Raw genomic sequence first — 20,792 nt, 5'->3', positions numbered from 1 at the left:
ATGTTCTGCCTTGGCCCTCCCAAGCCATGAGAGGTTCTTTCTCACATTCTTCCTTGGAGTGGTTGGAGAGTCACTTGCACAAAGGTCTCATGGGATCTCATGTTACTGCTGCCTCTTTTTTATAGTTGTTGGTTTTTTTTTATAAACACTAGGAAATTTATGTTTTTGAACTTGGAAAATTATTTACAATAGCCTTTAATAGTTTGACCTAGTATGTGTTTACTTACCATGCAAATAGGAGTAACATCATAAACTCATTAAAAATAACTGTTCAGTTAAGCCAGAGTCCTGGCGACCAGATCTCATGACTTGCTTGATTCAAGCATACATGTGCATATGTTAAAGAAAATACATCCTCATTCTCAGAGACAATTTTTTTTTTTTTTTTGGTACAGGGAACCAAGGCCTAGACTAGGAGATTGGAATTCTGACTCCAGGGTTCCCTGACCAATTGTGCATTCTTGACTGGACTAACAATCTCACTTTTCTGGGCCACAGTTTCTCTAGCTGAAGCTGAGAGATAGATCTAGGGAAAGGGGAAGTAACAGTGACAGATGAGGAATTGGACTCCAAAGACCCTTTCACTTGCCATTTTGTGCCAATTACTGTGCAGAGTGGAGCCATTTTGTGTTTGTCCTAAAAGTTATGAATTCTCTAATTATGGCATGTAAAAGAAGATTTTGAGGATTGTTCCTTCTTAAATAATTTCAAACTTGTAACTAAATGTGAGAATGATCTGGAACAGTCTTACCTCTAGGACCTGTCGTGTACTCTCATATTTTAAGAGTTCTCTATATCCACCTGATCCTTGTTTCTAAGGGAGTGTTTACTCCTTGGGATCCTATACTGTTCTGTTTTCAAAGTTCTTTCAGCAATCACCTTTTCCCCACTATAACTCTTAGAATTTTACCATTATTCTGTTTCTAGGGATAAATGACAGGTCAGGTGTCAAGAAGCACCTAGTAGTTAACGTTTACCTAAATTTCATCTCAACAAATCCTTTTTTAAAAAAAAACTGTTTGACAATGAGATATATGAAAAGATTAAAAGTTTTTCCCAGCCAGTGTGTGCTTCACACCTGTAATCCCAGCACTAGGGAGGCTGAGGCAGGAGTATTGCTGCAAGTTTGAAGGCAACTTGGGCTGTGTAGTGAGTTGAAGGCCAGCCTGAACTGCATAGTGAGACCCTGTCTCAAAAAGCAAAACAAAACAAAGTAAAAGTATTTCCTAAAGTCATATAGTACAACACTTTCAGATCTGGACTCCCATCCTTCTGGGAAGTTCACCTCAGGATTCTTTCTGTTACTCATTGTTCCTGTGAACTTTGTAGTAGACAAATGATACAAAGGACCAGTGAAAATATGGATGGTTTTCAGTTTATACTTTTGGTAATACAAAGAAAAGTTTTTGGACTTGTGTTTTCACTTAGCTTTCAGAGGTTTCTTTGCCATTTAACTTTCAGCAGACCCTATCCTTCTACTTCTGCCCCAGCAGTGACAACCAAGGATTGTTAAAACCAAACCAGTAGATTTTAATCTCAGTCCCTGTGTAATTATGATTGATCCGATCATCATTGGGATCAGCTTTCTGTATTTAAGTTTCTCAAAGATAACTTGATCTAACCCAAGTTCTTCCTTTTACAGAGAAAATAAGGAACAGGAAGATGAAATGATGTGCCTAAATGTAATAAATCCAGGTCCAGGCCTTCATTTGGATTCTCAGCTTTGCCTCTTACAAAATTAATACTGTTCACCTCATAGGAATCTTGTTCTCCTACACAGATGAAAAAAAATGAGAAGTGTAGTGATATACACCTGTAAACCCAACTACTTGGGAAGCTGAGGCCAGCCTGAGAATCTTAGTGAGACCCTGTCTCAAAAAGAACTTTTGTGTGTTGGAAAAATTATTTTATCATTGGCAACAAGTTTATTTTCTTCAATAAGAAGTAATTACTATGCTAATATGTGTTTGCTCTTGAATAATTAATTAGCCTAGCCACAGCCAAAGCTGGTTGGGAGATTGGCCTAGATTCAGAATTCTACACGTTATGAACCACTTTCCATTGTTCTCTATTTTTTAAAGAAATTTTAGCAAAGTGAAAGTTTTTAAAGGGGTAGGGGATATAGGTCAGAAGAAGAGCACTTACCTAGTATGCAGAAGGACCTAGGTTCATGCCCAGTAGTACCACAAAACTTAGAAATAAAAACGAGTTGTTTTGTTTGTTTTTTTTTTTTTTAGATCTAGGCTTGAGCACTTTCTAGAGGTGTATTCCAGAGTTAACTTCTCTGTGCCTCTCTTTCTTCATTCAGAGTGTGTGTGTGTGTGTGTGTGTGTGTGTGTGTGTGTGTGTGTGGTATGTGTAAAATAGTGTAGGGTAGACTAGAAATACATAGTAGATGCTTAGTAAATGGTAACTGTTATTATAGTCAGCATTATCCTTTTTGGTTCTCATTAGTCCTCTATATAACTTCTCTACACGATGTAATTAACTAGAATAGTGACATTTCCCTTCCAAGCACTTACTGTGGCTTGGAAAGCAACTCATACTTTGTGGATAATCCGAGGGTCTTAACAAGCTCTATGTATACATTCAGAAGAGAAGCAATAAAAACCACTGAGTACTGTGCTAAATGTGATATATAAAATGATTTCTAATCATTACAGCAGCCCTACGAAGTATGTATTACCCTTGTCATATGAGTGAGAATCAAAGTAGTTTATTAGCATGTCCAAGGTCACAGAGCTCTCACTTAACAGCCAAATTCTGAATCAATCCAGCCCCTGCTCCAATAAGTTCCTTGGGTTACCACTTTATGGGTTCTGAGACCAACAGTCTTGTGGGTGGGGATTGTTTTGGGGAAGGGATAAAGATAAAAAGGGCATTGAGATAAGGGAACTAGTCATTATTTGGCCAGTCATCTTTTCCAGAAACTCCCCCAGCCTCCCCTTTCCTGCCCCTGTTATCGCTAGCCAGTTGATGGCTGGGCTGGCCTAGGCTGAGATCCTCTGCTGCAATCCTTCAGAGCTTTCCTGTTCTAGAGTTTTGCAAAAAGGTAGGAGGAATGTTTGTATGTTGGGCAGGCTTCCCAGGGGTGATTATAGAAAGGAAGGGGAGTGATTTTGTAGAGACCTAAAAAGAAGCCTGGAAGAAAAGGAAAAAATAAAACCCTGTGTAAAAGAAAACAGATTGACTCAAGCATTTGTGAGCATTATCTTTAGTCTAGACATATAGACAGAAGTCCAGGCCAGGAGTCTGGAAGCCTCCATTCTGTTCTTGCCATATAACTGACCTCTCTAAGGATCCAAGATACATCATTATGACAGTCTTACTGTCTAGGACCATACTTCATTTAATGTTATCCTTTATTTATACCATTTTCTCCGGAGCCAGGGGGATGTTTTAAATCAATCGTCTTAACAACACTATGATAAAACACAGAGCAAGTAGTAATAGTTCCTTTTTTACAGATAAGGCAACTGAGGCAAAGTGACTTGCTTAAGAAAAAGTAGCAAGCTAAAGGCAGATCCAGAGTCAGATCTCCCACTTGCTAAAATCCATTTGTTTCTGTTAAACATATCATACTGTGGAGCTTTTTTCTATAAAATGTTTGGAAATAGTTCTGAAAACTTTGATTATAGGATGTGACATGCAGTGACGATAGAGCCTTAAACCAGCCCTGTTCAGAATGTGGATGTAAAACGCATTGCATTTATCCGAGGCAATGACCATCTGAAGGGAACAGCTTTCAGTGAGCAAAAGAGAACAGCACAGAGCCAGACTGCCTGAAGTCCCTACCTCCAGCTGATGGGGAAGGTGGAGGTAACACTTCCCCAGAGACTTGGAAGACACACAGGCTGCTCATCAGAATAGGGGTAGCAGGGCTACTCTGTCTACAGAGTCTAAAATGGGAACATCTTAATCCAGAAAACTGGTCTCTGAATTGAATTTTATAATTATTTTTCTTGGGATAAGCAGGAAGACTTTGTATGAAGTTTTAGATTTTATGGCAGACTTTTAGGGCTGTCATAACAAGTTATCACAAACTGGGTAGATTAAAACAACAAAAATAAATTATCTGACAGTTCTGGAGACTAGTTGTCCAAAATTAAAGTGTTAGCACTGTTGATTCCTTCTGGGTGCTTTGGGAGAATCTGTGCTTCTCTCTTAGCTTCTGGTGGCTGGCAACAATCTTGGGTGTTCTCTGTCTCTGAGACATCACTCCAATCTCTCCCTCTGTCATGTGACATTTCCCCTATATCTCCCTGTCTCTGTGTCTGTTTGCTTTTATAAGGACACCAGTCATTGGATGGGTATCCCCTAATCCAAAATGACTTTCTAACTAATTACATCTACAAAGACCTGTTTTCAAGTAAGATCATATTCTAAGGCTCACACAAACATGAGTTTTGGAAAGACACTATTCTACCCAGTACAGGCACTGAGAAATAATCACAAATTCAGGCAGAGATCTTTTAAAATTGAAAACTGAAGTAGAATTTTGGCAAGACTTAGTGTCAAAACAGCTTTGTGAGAACTTTTCTGGAGTTAGGGACCTTTACATGGAACTAGCTGGTTTCAGAAACATAGCTTTGTGCTGGTGGGATAGGAATAAGTTTCTGTTATATGAAGGCCTAACTCATCCCAACCCTCTACTTCATCTTAATGTGAAGTACAGATTGTGGCCATGGGGAACATAAATATTTTAATGTTTTTATTTGAATTTTTGTGCCAGGAAAATATTCTTTTTTTTTTTATATTCATTCAACAAGGATGTATTGAATACCTGCTGTGTGGTGGGACAGTTCTAGTTACAGGGAACTAATCACAAAAGTGATTAGAACATATTTTGCATACCTATGATGAGTAAGGTTAGCTACATCCCTTAACTACCCTATGTTGATTTGTAAATAGGGAAACAAGACTCCAGAGGTGAAGTGACTTCACACAGGTCTACACGTAAATAGGCAGGGTCATGTATAGGATTTTATAGACTGAGCTCAAGACCGAGGGCTGCAGAATTAAATTAAGAATTAAGCCCCTTTTATTCAGACTCTCACAGCCCAACCATATAGCATAGAGAGCATGAAGGATGCACTGGATGACAAGACAGAATAAGAAAGTTATGATAGAATGCCTTTGTTATGGCTTTATTCTAAAAGCAATAGATAGTGCATGCTGTGAGGGAATAGTGATTTTTTGTGCTACATATTTTATTTGTTCAGTCAACAAATATTCATTAAATTGTGTCACACATTGGGCCTAATACTGGGAATAGAACCGTTACAAAAAAGACAGAATCACTGCCTTTACTGAGTTCATTAAAGAGTCTTATGTGGGACAGTAACATAACCATGACGTGGCCTTTGAGAAACAGGTCAGGCATAGACGATGCCAAGTATTACGGCTTGGAGAGCTGATGGGATGGTGATGTTGATGTGCTTCACAGAGACAGGAAACATGGGAGTGATGAGCTCTGTTTAAACTGTTATACTGACCAGCTGTAGGACACCTGAATGCGGATCCCGGGGGCAGGAGAAGGCAGCAGGGAGCCCAGGAAGGAGAACTGAGCTAAAGGTTGAGATTTGAGAGTGGTCCTCACACAGATGACAACTGAAGTTTGGGAGTAGACAGGATTACCCAGGCCTAGAATGAGGCTGTGAGACGGTTGAGGAATACCGCCATGGAAGGGAAGGTCAGCGATAACAGGGAATATAGAATCTCATCAGAAACTCTCTTTAACCTCCCTTGTCTTTTCAGGCAGCAGCTTGTGCTCCTCCCCTTGCACCATGGTTACTGTGTCCCCTAGCATAAGCCCTCTCTCATTAAGAGTGCTCATCCTGCAAATCTAATGGAGTAATAAAAGTATTGATTCTTTTAACAAATGTCCAGGTCACTATGAGAGCTGCAGTGGGAATTCATTTTTGGGTCAATACAGCTGCCAATGGAACAGTTTTTCCCCAGGGGCCCATTGGCTTTGCTTCTTTATACACTGGCAGAAGATGCCCCGCCTAGTATCAAAAAAATGACTGGAGAGTAATTAGAACTGTGGTGTATTAATGAGCTGGTGATCCTGCCTAGGGCCATGAGAAGGACACAGCCTGAAGTAGGTCAGATAACAAGAAATAGTAGATAGAGAACCGTGTCCCTCTGATAGGATTTGATTGACCTTCTCTACCATCACCAAAACACTGCCTCAGCAGCTAGCACATCACCTGAACTTAGTTTCAACCTTTATTTCTTTAGAACATCAGTGGCACGGTTGGCATTTTTTAATATTCAGTGAAAGTTTTTGCTTGTTCTACTAAGAAACTATGTAGACCTTCACTGGATAAATGCTGGGACTGTAGAGATAACAACATCACAGCCACAGTTCTCAGAAACCCAAGGGCTAGGCAAGGAAGCAAAGGGATCATGCTAATAATGGAAGCAGAATCAAAACCAGAAGCAGAAGAAAAACCAAGTCTAGGAAGGTTTCAGAAAAAAAAACTTATGATATCCTAGTAGGGTTGTAAAATCTGCATATGAGTTTGCCAGGAGAGTAGAAATGAAATCCAGGTGGATGGAACAGCATAAGCCAAAACAAAAATCACAAAAGAGGCTAGTGTGTTCAGGGACTAATGATGCTTCCATATGCCTTGTTTATGGGTGGAGAAAAGCAGGAAATAGATCAGGCTGTGAATATCCTTGTATGTTATGCTAAGGAATTTGGACAAGCTTAGAGAGCCAGCCCAGTGAATAATACCTTTGGCTTGGGTGTAGCAAAGCTATTATCTGTCCTTAACACCTCACTTCCTTTCTAACACAACAGAGGAGAGTTTTAAGATAAGAGTTCAGAGAGGAAAAAAGACCAGTGGACAGAGTGGTGGGGTTGGGCCAGCACTTTCCTCACAGGACTTGCAAGAGCAGGTGGGAGGAGCTTGGGTCAAGTCTGAGGGGGCGGCTCCAAAGACACTTTTCACTTTTATCAGTAAAGCGGTAAGGCACAGGCCAGGGCCTCAGTGGGTTTTGTAGTGCTTCATTTAACAATGTCAGCATAGCTTTGAAGAAGGTGATGACAGTAGAAACCACCAGAGAGGGGGAAGGCTGTGGTGCTCCCTACTCCAGAAGCTGACTTCACACTCCTAGATCTTAGGTAGCCACACCACCTGGGGTCTAGCAGATCCATCCCAGGTCCTGAGAGACATTGTGACCTCCAGGCTACTCTGAGAATGGGACAAAGTAACAGAGCAACTCTCACATTCAACCAGGATGGCCCAGAGGTACCAGCGCTCCTCTCTGGGAGGGCAGAGGATGCAGATGTGTGGGGGAGAGAACAGTATTGCTAGATTAGCACCTGTGCTCTTCACACTTTCTCTCTACCTCTGTCAACCTTCTTTAGGGTAAGAACACCTTTCATTCCCTTTTCACTCAAGTCCTTTCTCCTTTTCACAGACTCTCAGAGAAACATCTCAGCCAGCCATGGCCCACGCTCTTCACCAGCTGAGCTCAGCAGCTCCAGTCAGCACCTACTCCGAGAACAAAAGTCCTCCACCCCCTCACACTCCAGCCAGCCAACTCTGTTCACGTTTGAGCCTCCTATGTCAAACCACATGCAGCCCCCCTTGTCCACCAGCGCACCTCAGGAGTATCTCTACTTGCACCAGTGCATAAGCCGGAGAACAGAAAACGCAAGGTAGGAGCTGGCTACTGCCATTCCTTGGGTGAGTGACCACTCACAGGACCTAGTGTTTTCAGCCCTTGGATTTAATTTTAAAGACAAAGGAGTAAAATATTGTCTTTTTGTGTAAACAGACATGCGTGTAACAAACAATGACTTTTGTTTATGTAACCTTTACATTTTATTGATATCATCTGTGTCGCTACTAAGTGATGATTGGGTACCAGAGAAACGTTTTATCAAAAAAAGTGTGCTATAAAAATGTTTTGTTTGATTTAGAAGTAAGGGGCATTAGGGGCTAGAGTTTCAGAATTGCAAAATAACAAAATTTATTTGTTGGCCTTTAAGAGTGTAGTTATAATAAATAAAACATTGACCTTTAGGTAGCAGTTTATTGAAAAGATTAGGTTTTAATTTATATATAGGTTTTCCTGTACTGCTTACATAAAAAATATCAATATTCACAAATGACGCCCTAGTTTCTGCCTCTCTAAATCCTTATAAATTGAAAAGGTTTGTCATCTGATATTTTCAATGCCTGACTAAAGCTTTTGTGATTAAAGAAAAAAGTATAGCTATAGAGCCTTAACATTGTTGAACAAATCCGTATCTCACCTTTGCTCTAGAACTGTTATGTATGGTAGCTACTATTCATAAAGGGCTATTTGAATTAATTAAATTGGTACACTTTGAGCACATTTCAGTGTTCACTAGACTCACGTGACTGCTGTACTGGACAGAACAGATGTGGAACATTTCCATCATCACACAAAGTTCTAGAGTGAAGTCTCCCTGCTCTAGTATAATGATCTTTGTTCTTATAACTCAAGTAGTTCTCTCACAGGTACAGATCCTATACCTACTTTACCTTTTATTCCCATTGTTAGGAGAAACAAGCACACAAAGCTAATAGGATTTGTGAGAGCTAGTTCCCAATTGTAGCCATTGCCAGGTAGACTACAAATCATGTTCTTAAATTAAGAAATATCTAATTGATGTTATAAAAATTAAGGCAAATAGAACAATGGCTGTATTAATAAAGCAGGTCCATAGGAATATTTTCATAGTATCTTTTGAACCTGTCCCATAACTGAGAAATAGCCAATGTAGGTAATTTAACTGTTTAATTGTCAAGAGACTGAGGCTTGCAACTACCAAATGACAGGGGTGGGATGAGAACCCAGCTCTTCCAAATTCGCTCTTTCCGTCTTCTCTACCCTATCCTGCTGTACTGATGCTTTCCTGAGTCATTTAGCCCTATACCAGAGGCTCCTGACACTCAGTCTTAAGGCAGCCTTAAACACCCGCTCTCCTGAAGTAGCAGCATTCCTTCCACATGAGCTTTCTCTGGCTTAACCTCCCCAGCTTACACATGTAGAACTGAGTTCTACAAAAGATAGATTGAGTTGGCCCGATTCACTGAAGTAGTTGGTGGCAAACCTGTAAATAGCACTTAATTCTCCTGAACCACAGACCAGAGAGGCAGCGTAATGAAGTGCAATGAAGAACATGTTACTCTTTGGTATATCAGTCATGGATGGGCTCAAATCAAGATTCTTCTTTCTTTATTTGGGGCCACTTACTTAATCTTGACCTTCAATTTTCTTATCTCCACAGTGGTACTGAATGATTCAAAGGATTACTAAATGAATGTGAAATGGCAAAACAAACATCATGTACCTAGTAGTAGATATTCAGTACATGTTCCCAGTTGTTCTCTGTGGGTCCCATCCTCCCCTTTCTGCTACACATATGATTATTTGAGAATAAGAAAATTTAGATCCTACATTCCTAATGCTAGCTAATATTAATGCATGTGAAATATCCATCTTATAACAGTATGCATCTTGTTGTAACACTCTTTCTGATTCAGCATGCCTAGCCAGGATCCTGAGATCCTGCCTTTCTGATAAATACCAGATGTGCCAATGTAGCTTGTCTGCAGATCACACATTATGTAATATTAACTACTACCACCTCCACTCCCATGATACAGCTAAAGCATCAGAGGACAACTTTGCAAGTGTGTCTGCTTTAGTTAACAACTGTGAACTACCCTCTGTACCCTTCCTCCTCTGGACATCTGGTGTTAGTCATCTTGGTTGGAATTAATTTCTACTGTGAATTACCAGACCAGGTGTTGTTGTTGGTGGTTGGAATTAATTTCTACTGTGAATTACCAGACCAGGTGTTGTTGTTGTTGTTTTGAGACAGGTTCTCACTGTGTAATCCAGGCTAGCTTTAAACTCACTATGGAGCCCAAGCTGGCCTTGAACTTGCAGTGATCCTCTCGTGCCTCAGCCTCATAAATTCTGGGATTACACGTGTGTGCGACCATGCCTGGCCAGACCAGGTTTTTATTATCTCTCTCACAGCCTTTAGTACATTCTACCTTCTACTGTACATTTTTGTATTAATATGTCACAACTCTTTGAAAATAAGACTGAGGAGCATTGTAGATGCATTATAAACATGAATTTGTGTTGAAGAGAGATGACATAATGGAGAAAGGAGAACATATATAGATAGTTGAAGAGGCAGCAGTTGTAGATGCTTGTCCAATTTGTGTTTTTCTGCATCTTTATACTTGCCAACATGAGAAGGCAAGAGGGTAATGATCAGTCTCATGGAGATTTTTGGAGAAAATAAGTTCAATACTGTTTGTAGAATTCTAAGGGAAGGAGGATGGAAGAAAGCTTTCCTAAGTCCAGAAAGACCATATGGTTTCTGAGAATGGTAGTAGTAGTAGAGTAGCTTGTATCATTACTAAACCCACTGTAATAGGTACAAACTCTGGACAAAAGTTGTTTTAAAAAACTGAAGGTACTTAAGATGGTTTATACCTGCATGTCCAGTAAGAACCTCTTGCGCTCATAGGTGGAGTATTTTAGAAGGCAAGTGGGGGAAAAAAAAAAGAAGAGGATTGGACCAAGAGGGTATTGTAAATGACTTGCTGTTAGGAAATGGGGCCTGGCCAAGGGAGGCAGACCACAGGGCTGTGACCTGGAAGGTTTATCTCCAAGTTAACTCATAGCTGAGAGAACTCAGTACATAGAAACAGACCAAAGATAAACCTAGATCTTGTAGCTGACCTATAAAGATTTAAAACTAATTATTATAATTTTTTAAATATACGGGTAAATACATGGTGAATTTTGGGAGAGGTACAGAAACTTTGGAAAGCAGTTTACAAATTCCAAGTCCACTATGGCAGAAAGCCACTTTAGACTGTACCTCCCACTGGTTACAACTACACAAGCTGAACAAAATACAAAGTATAAAACCTAAAACTTCTGAAAAGTAAATAAAGGGAAGATTATAGAGGTGAGAAAGACTTGGAGAAGGACTTTACAGCAGTAAATTTTCTGTCTCGTTGATTTGTCTCAACAGTAAGCAGCAGTGAGGCAAGTAGCCACAACTCTCAGAGAAACCCCATCTTTCTGGGTAGAAGGGTAAAAGGAACCCCTTGGGAGCTAAAAAGGTGTGACTATCTCAGATATACTTCATCTTAGCCAAAAGGCAGAGAAGCAGTGTGAATATCTCAAACAGACACATCTGGAGATGGGAATCTGTGAATGTTGTACATGAAACTATACAGCTCTTAGGCTTACTTTGAGTTACCAGCCTAACAAAGACTGTGTGAACTGAACTAAGACTTGAGCTATCACATAAGGAAAGACAGAATTTGCAGTCAGAAATTATCAACAGATGACAGATAATCCAGATTCTGGAATTATAAACATAGTTTGGGGGTGGTACACTATATGTATGTTTACAAGGATTAAACCCGGCGCCTATGCACTGAGCTATCTCTATATCCTTTTTTGGTTTGTTGAGACGGCCTCTCGCTGAATTGTCCAGGTAGGACTCAAACTTGCAATCCTCTTTCCTCAGCCTCCCTTAGTGCTGGGTTTACAAGTGTATGTCTTCATATCCAGTTCATACATAAACTTCAAAACCTCTGTTACAGCAGTATTCTGTTGGAAGGTAAACATATTTGAAATTAGTGGAAAAGGACATCAAAAAGCTCTGCTGATCCAGAAGTCTATATCCTGTAAAAGTATCCTTCAAAGTTAAAAACAAAGCTAATATATTGTTAGACAAAGGAAAAATAGAATTTCCAGGACAGATCTGCTTTTATAGAAATGGTAAGTTCTCTTCAGGCTGAAGCAAGATGGTACCGAAAAGGAAACATGGGTCTTTGGGATCATGGAATAACGAGAGAAATAGTAAATATCTTTATAACTATAGGCTTTTCTTCCCCTTGTAAATTTGTAACATATGTGTAAGTATTGAAAAGAAAAATTAAACATTGTCCAATGAAGTTTCCAACTATTTTCTTCCCTTTACCATTTATTGATGAGGAGCTTGAGGAGCTCCCTTTGCCATTTCTTGCCATATGAATCCTATGGTAAAAAAATTTTCCAAGCTTGCATTTATCTGTAAGTATCTTGATTTCACCTTCATTTTTGAGAGAGATTTTTACAGGGTATAAAAATCTGGAGCACAGTTCTATTTTATTTCAGCATTTGAAAGATGCCATTCTATAGTTTTCTATTTTTAACTGTTTCTAGAGAAAGATCCATTATTTTCATTCTTACTCTTCTATGTGTAATATATTCTTTCCTCTGAATGATTTTTCTCCTTTAAAAAAAAAAGTGATACTGTGAGTTCGAAACCAGCTAGGGCTACATAGTGAGTTCCAGGTCAGTCTCAATTACATAGTGAGACCCTGTTTCAAACCACCCCCAAAGTGATAAAATGTGTAATACAAAATTTACCAACTTAACCATATTTAAGTGTACAGTTTAGTAACTTCATTAATGTGTACAACCATCTCAAGAGATCTTTTTATTTTGAAAAACTGAAAGTCTCTACTGTAAAAACATTTACTCATGTTTTTCATGTTATCACAACTTTATTCCTTTTTATTCCCAGTTGTAATTAGCGTACATATCTTTATTTCACCATATACTTACCATTTACATGTTGATTGGCATTTGGATTATTTCCAGTTTTTACTGGAATTAAGATCACTTTGTGGGGGATTCAAGATGGCTGAACAGAGACGCCCAGCAGTCATTTCTGCCTTCTCAGGAAGAACCAAATTAACAGGTTACATTATGAGGTGAGTGGCCATGGGAGAAATGAAATCAGCCGTAGAGCAACTGGAACCTTGTAAGATTCAGAGACTTGAAAGAAAGAAACAAATACCCAAGTCCTGTCACCCTAGCTGCATGACAGCTACCCTACGTCCATGGCTGGAGGAGGAGATTCCCCCCTTCGCAGGGATCAGGGTAAAAGGAAGAGTCCTGGTAAATTGTCATTCCAAATGCCAGACAGTTCCAGCTGCTCGCAAGTTTCTACAGGTTTGCAATCCAGTTACGTAAGCAGCCTGAAGTCTGCACAGTAGTAGCCTTGCTTTGGAAAAGCCTCTCCCATCTTCTCCCATCGAACTCCTAGAGCCATCTTGAGATGTGAACTATTAGCTGAATTTTGGCTGTGCTTGTGGTTAGAAACCTCCATATATTCCATCTCTGGAGCCCCAGTGCATTCTACTGTACTGGCTTGGGGCAGGGGGGCAGGGTGTAGCTGCTTCACAAACCCGATTTAACCTAGAAAGACTGGACAAAGCCTGCTTTTGTGTTGCACTGTAGAGTACAAGTGTTGTAATATGGAGGTAATGATGAAAAGTGCTGCCCTCAAGAACTAGGAGATTGGGGCACTTGCCCTCTGAGACCAGGGGAATGGCAAGCTGACTCAGGCCAGTACCGGGACTGAATGCTGGGGCCAAAAGGTACAATGCATTTCCCACTGCGGCCCCTACATAGTCATCACATCTGAGCTTGGGCTTCTGCCAGGGCTGGGTATGACACCCAGCCAGGGATTCTGCAGTTCTTGCCACTGCCTCTTCTCATGCAACACTGCAGCACTGCCTGGTTGGAAGACAAGTGGTTCACATGCCCACCACTGCTGGTGCTGCCAGTGCCAGAGGCCCTTGCCAGTAGGAGACATAGCATTAATAGTGCCTGAAAATTCTCATTGTCCCATTGGAGCCACCACTCCCCTTTAGGATTAGCCACACAGTAAATTCCCCACACCCTCCGCTGTCTGTACCACACTTGAACTGCTATGCTGACCCTACTGTTGTGTGGCCACAGAGGCAGTGAGTCTCTCTGACTCCATTACAGTACACACGGTGCCAGAGTCATTAATTACAGCTGAAGAAGCTATAAGGAGACTATACTATAGTGCCCAGCTGGTATGAGAGCCAGCCCTGCATACTAAACCAGCAGTGTAAGACCCATCTTTGGAAGAAGCTGCTTACAAAAGTGGTAGAGATAACTGGATGTGAAAATCATAGAAGCACAAGAAAAACAAAAAAACAAGACATGATACTTCTAAAAAACACAAAACTCTAGCAACAAAGCCCAAAGAAATCAATATGGATTAAAATGCCTGATTAAAAGAATGATTATTTTTAAAAGCTCGGTGAGATCCAAGGGAATTAGATAGATTGTTAAATGAAATTGGGGCAGGGGGGCAGGGTGTAGCTGCTTCACAAACCCGATTTAACCTAGAAAGACTGGACAAAGCCTGCTTTTGTGTTGCACTGTAGAGTACAAGTGTTGTAATATGGAGGTAATGATGAAAAGTGCTGCCCTCAAGAACTAGGAGATTGGGGCACTTGCCCTCTGAGACCAGGGGAATGGCAAGCTGACTCAGGCCAGTACCGGGACTGAATGCTGGGGCCAAAAGGTACAATGCATTTCCCACTGCGGCCCCTACATAGTCATCACATCTGAGCTTGGGCTTCTGCCAGGGCTGGGTATGACACCCAGCCAGGGATTCTGCAGTTCTTGCCACTGCCTCTTCTCATGCAACACTGCAGCACTGCCTGGTTGGAAGACAAGTGGTTCACATGCCCACCACTGCTGGTGCTGCCAGTGCCAGAGGCCCTTGCCAGTAGGAGACATAGCATTAATAGTGCCTGAAAATTCTCATTGTCCCATTGGAGCCACCACTCCCCTTTAGGATTAGCCACACAGTAAATTCCCCACACCCTCCGCTGTCTGTACCACACTTGAACTGCTATGCTGACCCTACTGTTGTGTGGCCACAGAGGCAGTGAGTCTCTCTGACTCCATTACAGTACACACGGTGCCAGAGTCATTAATTACAGCTGAAGAAGCTATAAGGAGACTATACTATAGTGCCCAGCTGGTATGAGAGCCAGCCCTGCATACTAAACCAGCAGTGTAAGACCCATCTTTGGAAGAAGCTGCTTACAAAAGTGGTAGAGATAACTGGATGTGAAAATCATAGAAGCACAAGAAAAACAAAAAAACAAGACATGATACTTCTAAAAAACACAAAACTCTAGCAACAAAGCCCAAAGAAATCAATATGGATTAAAATGCCTGATTAAAAGAATGATTATTTTTAAAAGCTCGGTGAGATCCAAGGGAATTAGATAGATTGTTAAATGAAATTAGTAAGACAAAACAGGATATAAATAAGAAATTCCATAGAAATAGATATTTTGAAAAAAAAATTTGGAATTGAAAGTTCAGTAGGTCAAACAAATAATGGCTGATGGGCCAGGGATTTAGCTCAGTGGCACCACTGCCTGCTTTGTAAGTGCAAGATCCACAGTTAGATCCATGGTGGTACTAGTACTACTAATGATGATGATGATGATGATGATGATGAATGATGATGATGATGATGATGATGATGATGATGATGATGATGATGATGGCTGAAAACCTCAACAACAGACTACATCATGTAGCAAAAAGACCTGTACATGGAGTGTCGGGGATTTAGCTCAGTGATTCACCACCTGCCTCAGAAGCACAAGGTCCTGAGTTCGATCCCTGGAACCAGGAAAAAATGAAAGAAAGAAAGAGAGAGAGAGAGAGAGAGAGAGAGAGAGAGAGATCCACACGTGTCCTTTTTTTATCCCCTGGTACCAGAAATTGAACTCAGGACTTTGTGTTTGCAAGGCAAGAGTGGTGCCACAGAGCTAGATCCCCGGCCCTCAAAGTATAAAGAATAAAGAAAGCATTTAAGACCTTTGGAATGCCATTAAGCACACAAATATCTATATTTTGGGGATATCCAACGATGAAGGAATAAAGGTTTAGGTCATAGAAAACCTGTTCAGTAAAATAATTGGAGAAAACTTTATCTAATCTTGAGAAAGATTACAAGAGACTAATAGGACTCTATAGACATGACTTAGAAAGATCTTCACCATGGTATATTGAACTGTCATAATTCTAAACTTTACAAAAGAAAAGTGCCATAACACAATTTAGGATATCTGTATTACACTAACATATTTTTCATTAGAAATCTTGGGTCAAGGGAATGGATATATTCTAAGTCCTGGCGGGGGGGAGATAGTCATATAAGAATACTGTTCCTTCAGAAATAAGTATAGTAAAGCAAAAGGTATACCTATAAAAACAGGTAAAATGGGGCTGGGGATTTAGCTCAGTGGTTCTGCCGCCTGCCTTGCAAGCTCAAGGACCTAAGTTTGATCCCTGGTACCAAAAAAAAAAAAAAATGTATAATGAAGCAAAGTTGTCCTTCAGAATTGGAGAAATAAAAAATCTTCAAAAACAAGCAAAAAATAGGGAATTTGTGACCACCAGACCAGCCTTACAGGAGATGCTTAAAGGACTCCTGTATTCTGACAAATATGATGAAAATTTATGAAAAGTGTTGTTAAGTCCCCCTAGAAGATCAGATACACAGAAGAGAAGTAGAAAAATATCAAGCCTTATCGATACTTAGGCTAGGGGTGTAACTCAGTAGTAGAGTAACTGCCTGCCATCCACAAGGTCCTGAACCACAAAACAAAATGTTATCAATACAGAAAACCATCAAACCACAAAAATTGAACAGAAGGAAGAAAAGAACAAAGATTATTCAAAACAATTAGAAAAAAGTCAACATGGGAAAGCATTACCCACCAACAATAACTTTGAGTATAAATGGACTGAATTGTCCAATTAAAAAATACAGTCTGGGGCCAGGGATTTAGCTCAGTGGTGCTGCTGTGCCTGCCTTGCAAGCTCAAGGACCCAAGTTCGATCTGATACAGCCTGGCTGAATGGATTGAAAGTGAGGCCCAAGAATATGCTACTTTCAAAACTCACTTCACCAGTAAAGACACAATATCCTGAGAGTGAAAGGATAGGAAATGATATACCTAGTGAATGAAATTCAAAGTAAGCAAGAATAAATATACTTAAATTTAAGAAAATAGACTTTAGGGGGCAGGATTTAGCTCAGTGGTTCTGCCGGCTGCCTTGCAAGCTCAAGCACCCAAGTTCGATCCCTGATACCAAAAAAAAAAAAGAAGAAGAAGAAGAAGAAAATAGACTTTAGGAAGGTCATTATTTAATGATTAAGGGATCAGTACAATTTTAAATGCATATGCCCCTAAGGTTGATGCACTCAATTTTATAAAACAAATACTATTATACTAAATAGATATGCTCTGATACAATAAGATTGGGGGATTTCAATACCCCACTTTCATCAGTGGATGGATCACCAAAAAGTCAACCAAAAAAAAAAAAAAAACCCCATCACATTAAACTATATTATAAATTAAATAGTCTCAAGATATTTACAGAACATTTCATCCAACTGCCACAGAATATGCATTTTTTTTCATGAGCACACTATATTTACAGCAACAAGTCCTTATTTTCCAAGACAAATCCAGGCTGACTTAAAACTGGAGCTCCTTCTGTCTCAGCCTCACAATTGCTCACATTATGAGCACACAACTCCACATGTGAAAGCCTTAAATTTTTAAAACATTAAAAGCATGTCCTGGATCTTTCCTGATCACAAGGGAGTAGCAATAGAAATTGACAAAAGAAATTTAGGAATTAAACACATACATGGAGAATGAACTGTATACTTTTGAATGAACAATAGGTCATCTAAGAAAGTTTAAAAATTGAAAATTTCTTACAAAACTTGTCTATAGCAAAAGCAGTACTAAAAAGGATAAATAAACTAAATTTGTGTCTTAAATACCTAAGAAAAGCAGAAAATGAAATGCAGAATTAGTAAATAGAAAAACTAAAGCTTATTATTCATTTAAAAATTATTTTAAAATAGTACGTCATGGATATAGAGACAAGGCAAAACAAAAATAATGATCCAAAGCAATGTGAAAGAAAAATGGAGATGATCAGAAAAAATATGTCTGTGGTTCTTATATTGCTCTAGAATGGAGATGTCATGTGTTAAGTTTGTAAGATATGAATGTTAAATTTACTAAAGAGAGTGCAATCTATAGTTTCCAAATCAGGAGAAATTTTAAAAAGCTTAATCAAAATCAAGTGTAGAAACAGCAGAAAATAGAAAGTACAAACAACTTGGTAATAAATATAAATTAAAATGTTTCTACCATAATATGTAGTTTTTCCTGGAAAAAAAAAAAACTGGTAAAGATTATAAGAAAGAAAAATACGGAGCAGTATTCTTCACAAATACATGTACTTTGTTGTTGTTCTTTTCCCTCCCTCTCCCTCTTCTCCCTCCTCCTCTGAGACAGGGCCTTGCTTTGAAGTCAGACTGACCTCCAACTCACTGCAATCTTTCTGGCTCAGCCCTCAATGACCCCCCAGTGCTGGGATTATAGATGTGTGCCACTGTGCCCAGCCTGATAGTCTTTTTATTTTGAAAAGTATTAGAGCCAGCTATGGTAGGCTGAGGCAGGAGGATCACTTTGAGTTTGAGGCCAGCCTGGGCAATATAGTGAATTCAAGACCAGCCTGAACACAGTGAGACCTTGTCTCAAAAAACAACCAAAACAAAAGTATCAGCAGTTGAATCAACTAAACATGTATGTTTGTATGTATGGGTGTCCATCTATACACATATACACACATGTTCTCTCTATGGCTTGTGTAAATTAACATAATGTCCTAGTTCCAGCCATTTTGCTTAAAATCACAGGATTTCACTCTATAATTTGCTTCTCTTATAATAGAAGCTAAAAAATAAGCTAATATAAATGTAAAATAATGATTAGTGAAGGTCAAGAAAGGGTGTTGCAGGAGTGGAATGGATATAGGGAGGCTGGATTTGATCAGTGTATACTATATGCATGTGTGGATATAGCACAGTGAGCCTCATGAATACGTAAATTAATAATATGTTGATAAAAAAGTTTTTTTTCTGCATTCTTATTGTGCATATTGGTTATACAGATTTTGGGACGGGGGACAGAGGCTCATAACGTAGCCCAGGTTGGCCTTGCAGCAATCCTCCTGCCTCAGCCTCCCCAGTGCTGGGATTACAGGCATGCACCACATGCCCAGCTGGTTATATAGATTAATGAATTTCATTTTGGCAGATTTATTCATGCACATAACATACTTTTATCATACCTCCTCAGACCCCTCCTTACTTCACCCTCCCCCTAGTTTTACATTTTGGAGGGATTTCAGTGTGTATAATGTATTTTGTGTGTGTGTGGTACGAGGGGTCAAACTCAGGACCTTGAGCTTGTGAGCAGGCACAGTGCCACTGTGCTAAATCTCCAGCTTTATAATGTATTTTGATTGTGCCATGACCCCCATTACACCTGCCCTTCTTCCCTTCCTCTTGTCTAATGACAGGAATAATTTATAAAGAACATTAGCCCTTCATATCACACCACTCCAGAATTAAATCAAATGTATCAGAGACCTAAATGTAAAATCTAATACTTTGAGACTCCTAGAAGAAAACATGTCTGTTGGGCATAGTGGCGCAGGCTTGTAATCCCAGCATTTTGGAGGCTGAGGCAGGACAATTCTCAGCTCCAGATTAGCCTGGGCTACTTAATAAGAACCTGTCCCAAAAAGAAGAAAGCAGTTCTGTGACCTTGGGATAGCCAGAATTTTTATATAAGAAACAAAAGGGAATCATAGAAGAGAGAAAATAGTTTTGTCAAAATTAAAACCTTTGTTCTTCAAAAGACCTCATTAAGAAAACAAAATGGCAAGTCACAGGATGTGAGAAAATACTCAAAACACATATATCTGACAAAGGATTTGTTTTTAGAGCACATAAAAAGTTTGATACCCAATAAGATAGGCAACCCATTTTTTTAATAGGCAAAAGATTTGAACAGATACCTTACTTTTTAAAAGATACAAGTGCCAGGCATGTAATGCGTGGCACCAGGCCTGCCTGGCAAGTACAAGGTTCTGATCCATTCCTCGTACCAGGGAAGAAAAGAAAAAGTATAAGGATGACCAATAACACATGAGCAGATGGTCAGTCATCTGGGAAATGCACATTAAAATCTCTGATTCTGTTTACTGCCGGTGGAATGGCTCTATTAAAATGCCTATGTGAATGTGAAAGGCTTTAATCTTGCACTGCCCCTGACATTTACATAGAATGCTCGGTGTTCCAGAAAGAATGACACCTTACAGTTGAAAAAAATTTTGTTTTACCTCATGTTGCTTACCTCATATAATCTCGAGAGTAACTCTTAGGGTTACTTTTGAGTAAGGACCATGAAGCAGATCAGATCAGCTTGTCCACTTCTGCCTGTTGTAAACTAGACAGACATGTATCAGATTGGATTCCTGAGATGAAACCATATTTACTGAGGCCAGTAACACCAAACTTCTGTTCCTGCTTTCATTTATGGAGGGACCTGATTAAGACTATCATAAACTGGACCAGGGATTCGGCTCTGCTTGCCTTCAAGCGCAAGGGCCCAAGTTCAATCCCCGGTACAAAAAGAAAAAGAAAAAAAAAGACTATACTAAACTAAGTATCTTAGGGATAAAAAATGAATCTTTTGACATAATAGCCATTGCTCTTCCACCAGGCAGTAGATAATTCTTCTTATTCCTATTAAAATTTCAGTTTTCAAAACTTAGGCCTTCTACAGAGGTATAGTAAGTGGCTGTTCAGAACTGGAATTGTGAAGACAGTTTTTTTTTGTTGTTGTTTCTGTTTTTTGAGACAGGATCTCACTATGTAGTTGAGACTGACCTGGAACTCACTGTGTAGCCCAGGCTGGTCTTAAACTCACAGCAATCCTCCTGCCTCAGCCTCCTGAGTGCTGGGATTACAGGCGTGCGCCACCATGCCAGGC

The 20,792-nt window shown here is 39.7% G+C and overlaps 1 protein-coding gene across 1 annotated transcript in view; it reads left to right on the top strand.

Annotated features, from left to right (window-relative positions):
* Gab2 (GRB2 associated binding protein 2) overlaps positions 1-20,792 on the top strand; it is a 59,377-nt gene that overhangs the window by 24,428 nt on the left and 14,157 nt on the right. The window contains exon 2 of the mRNA XM_010633336.1: positions 7,432-7,672. Coding sequence (XP_010631638.1) covers positions 7,432-7,672 — 241 coding nt within the window. The remainder of the gene's footprint in view (positions 1-7,431; positions 7,673-20,792) is intronic.

The sequence above is a fragment of the Fukomys damarensis genome, unplaced genomic scaffold, assembly GCF_012274545.1.
Source record: "Fukomys damarensis isolate Sample0158 unplaced genomic scaffold, DMR_v1.0_HiC HiC_scaffold_16, whole genome shotgun sequence".
NCBI lineage: Eukaryota > Metazoa > Chordata > Mammalia > Rodentia > Bathyergidae > Fukomys > Fukomys damarensis.
The sequence above is the reverse complement of the archived record's forward strand: the minus strand, read 5'-3'. Positions and strand labels throughout refer to the sequence as shown.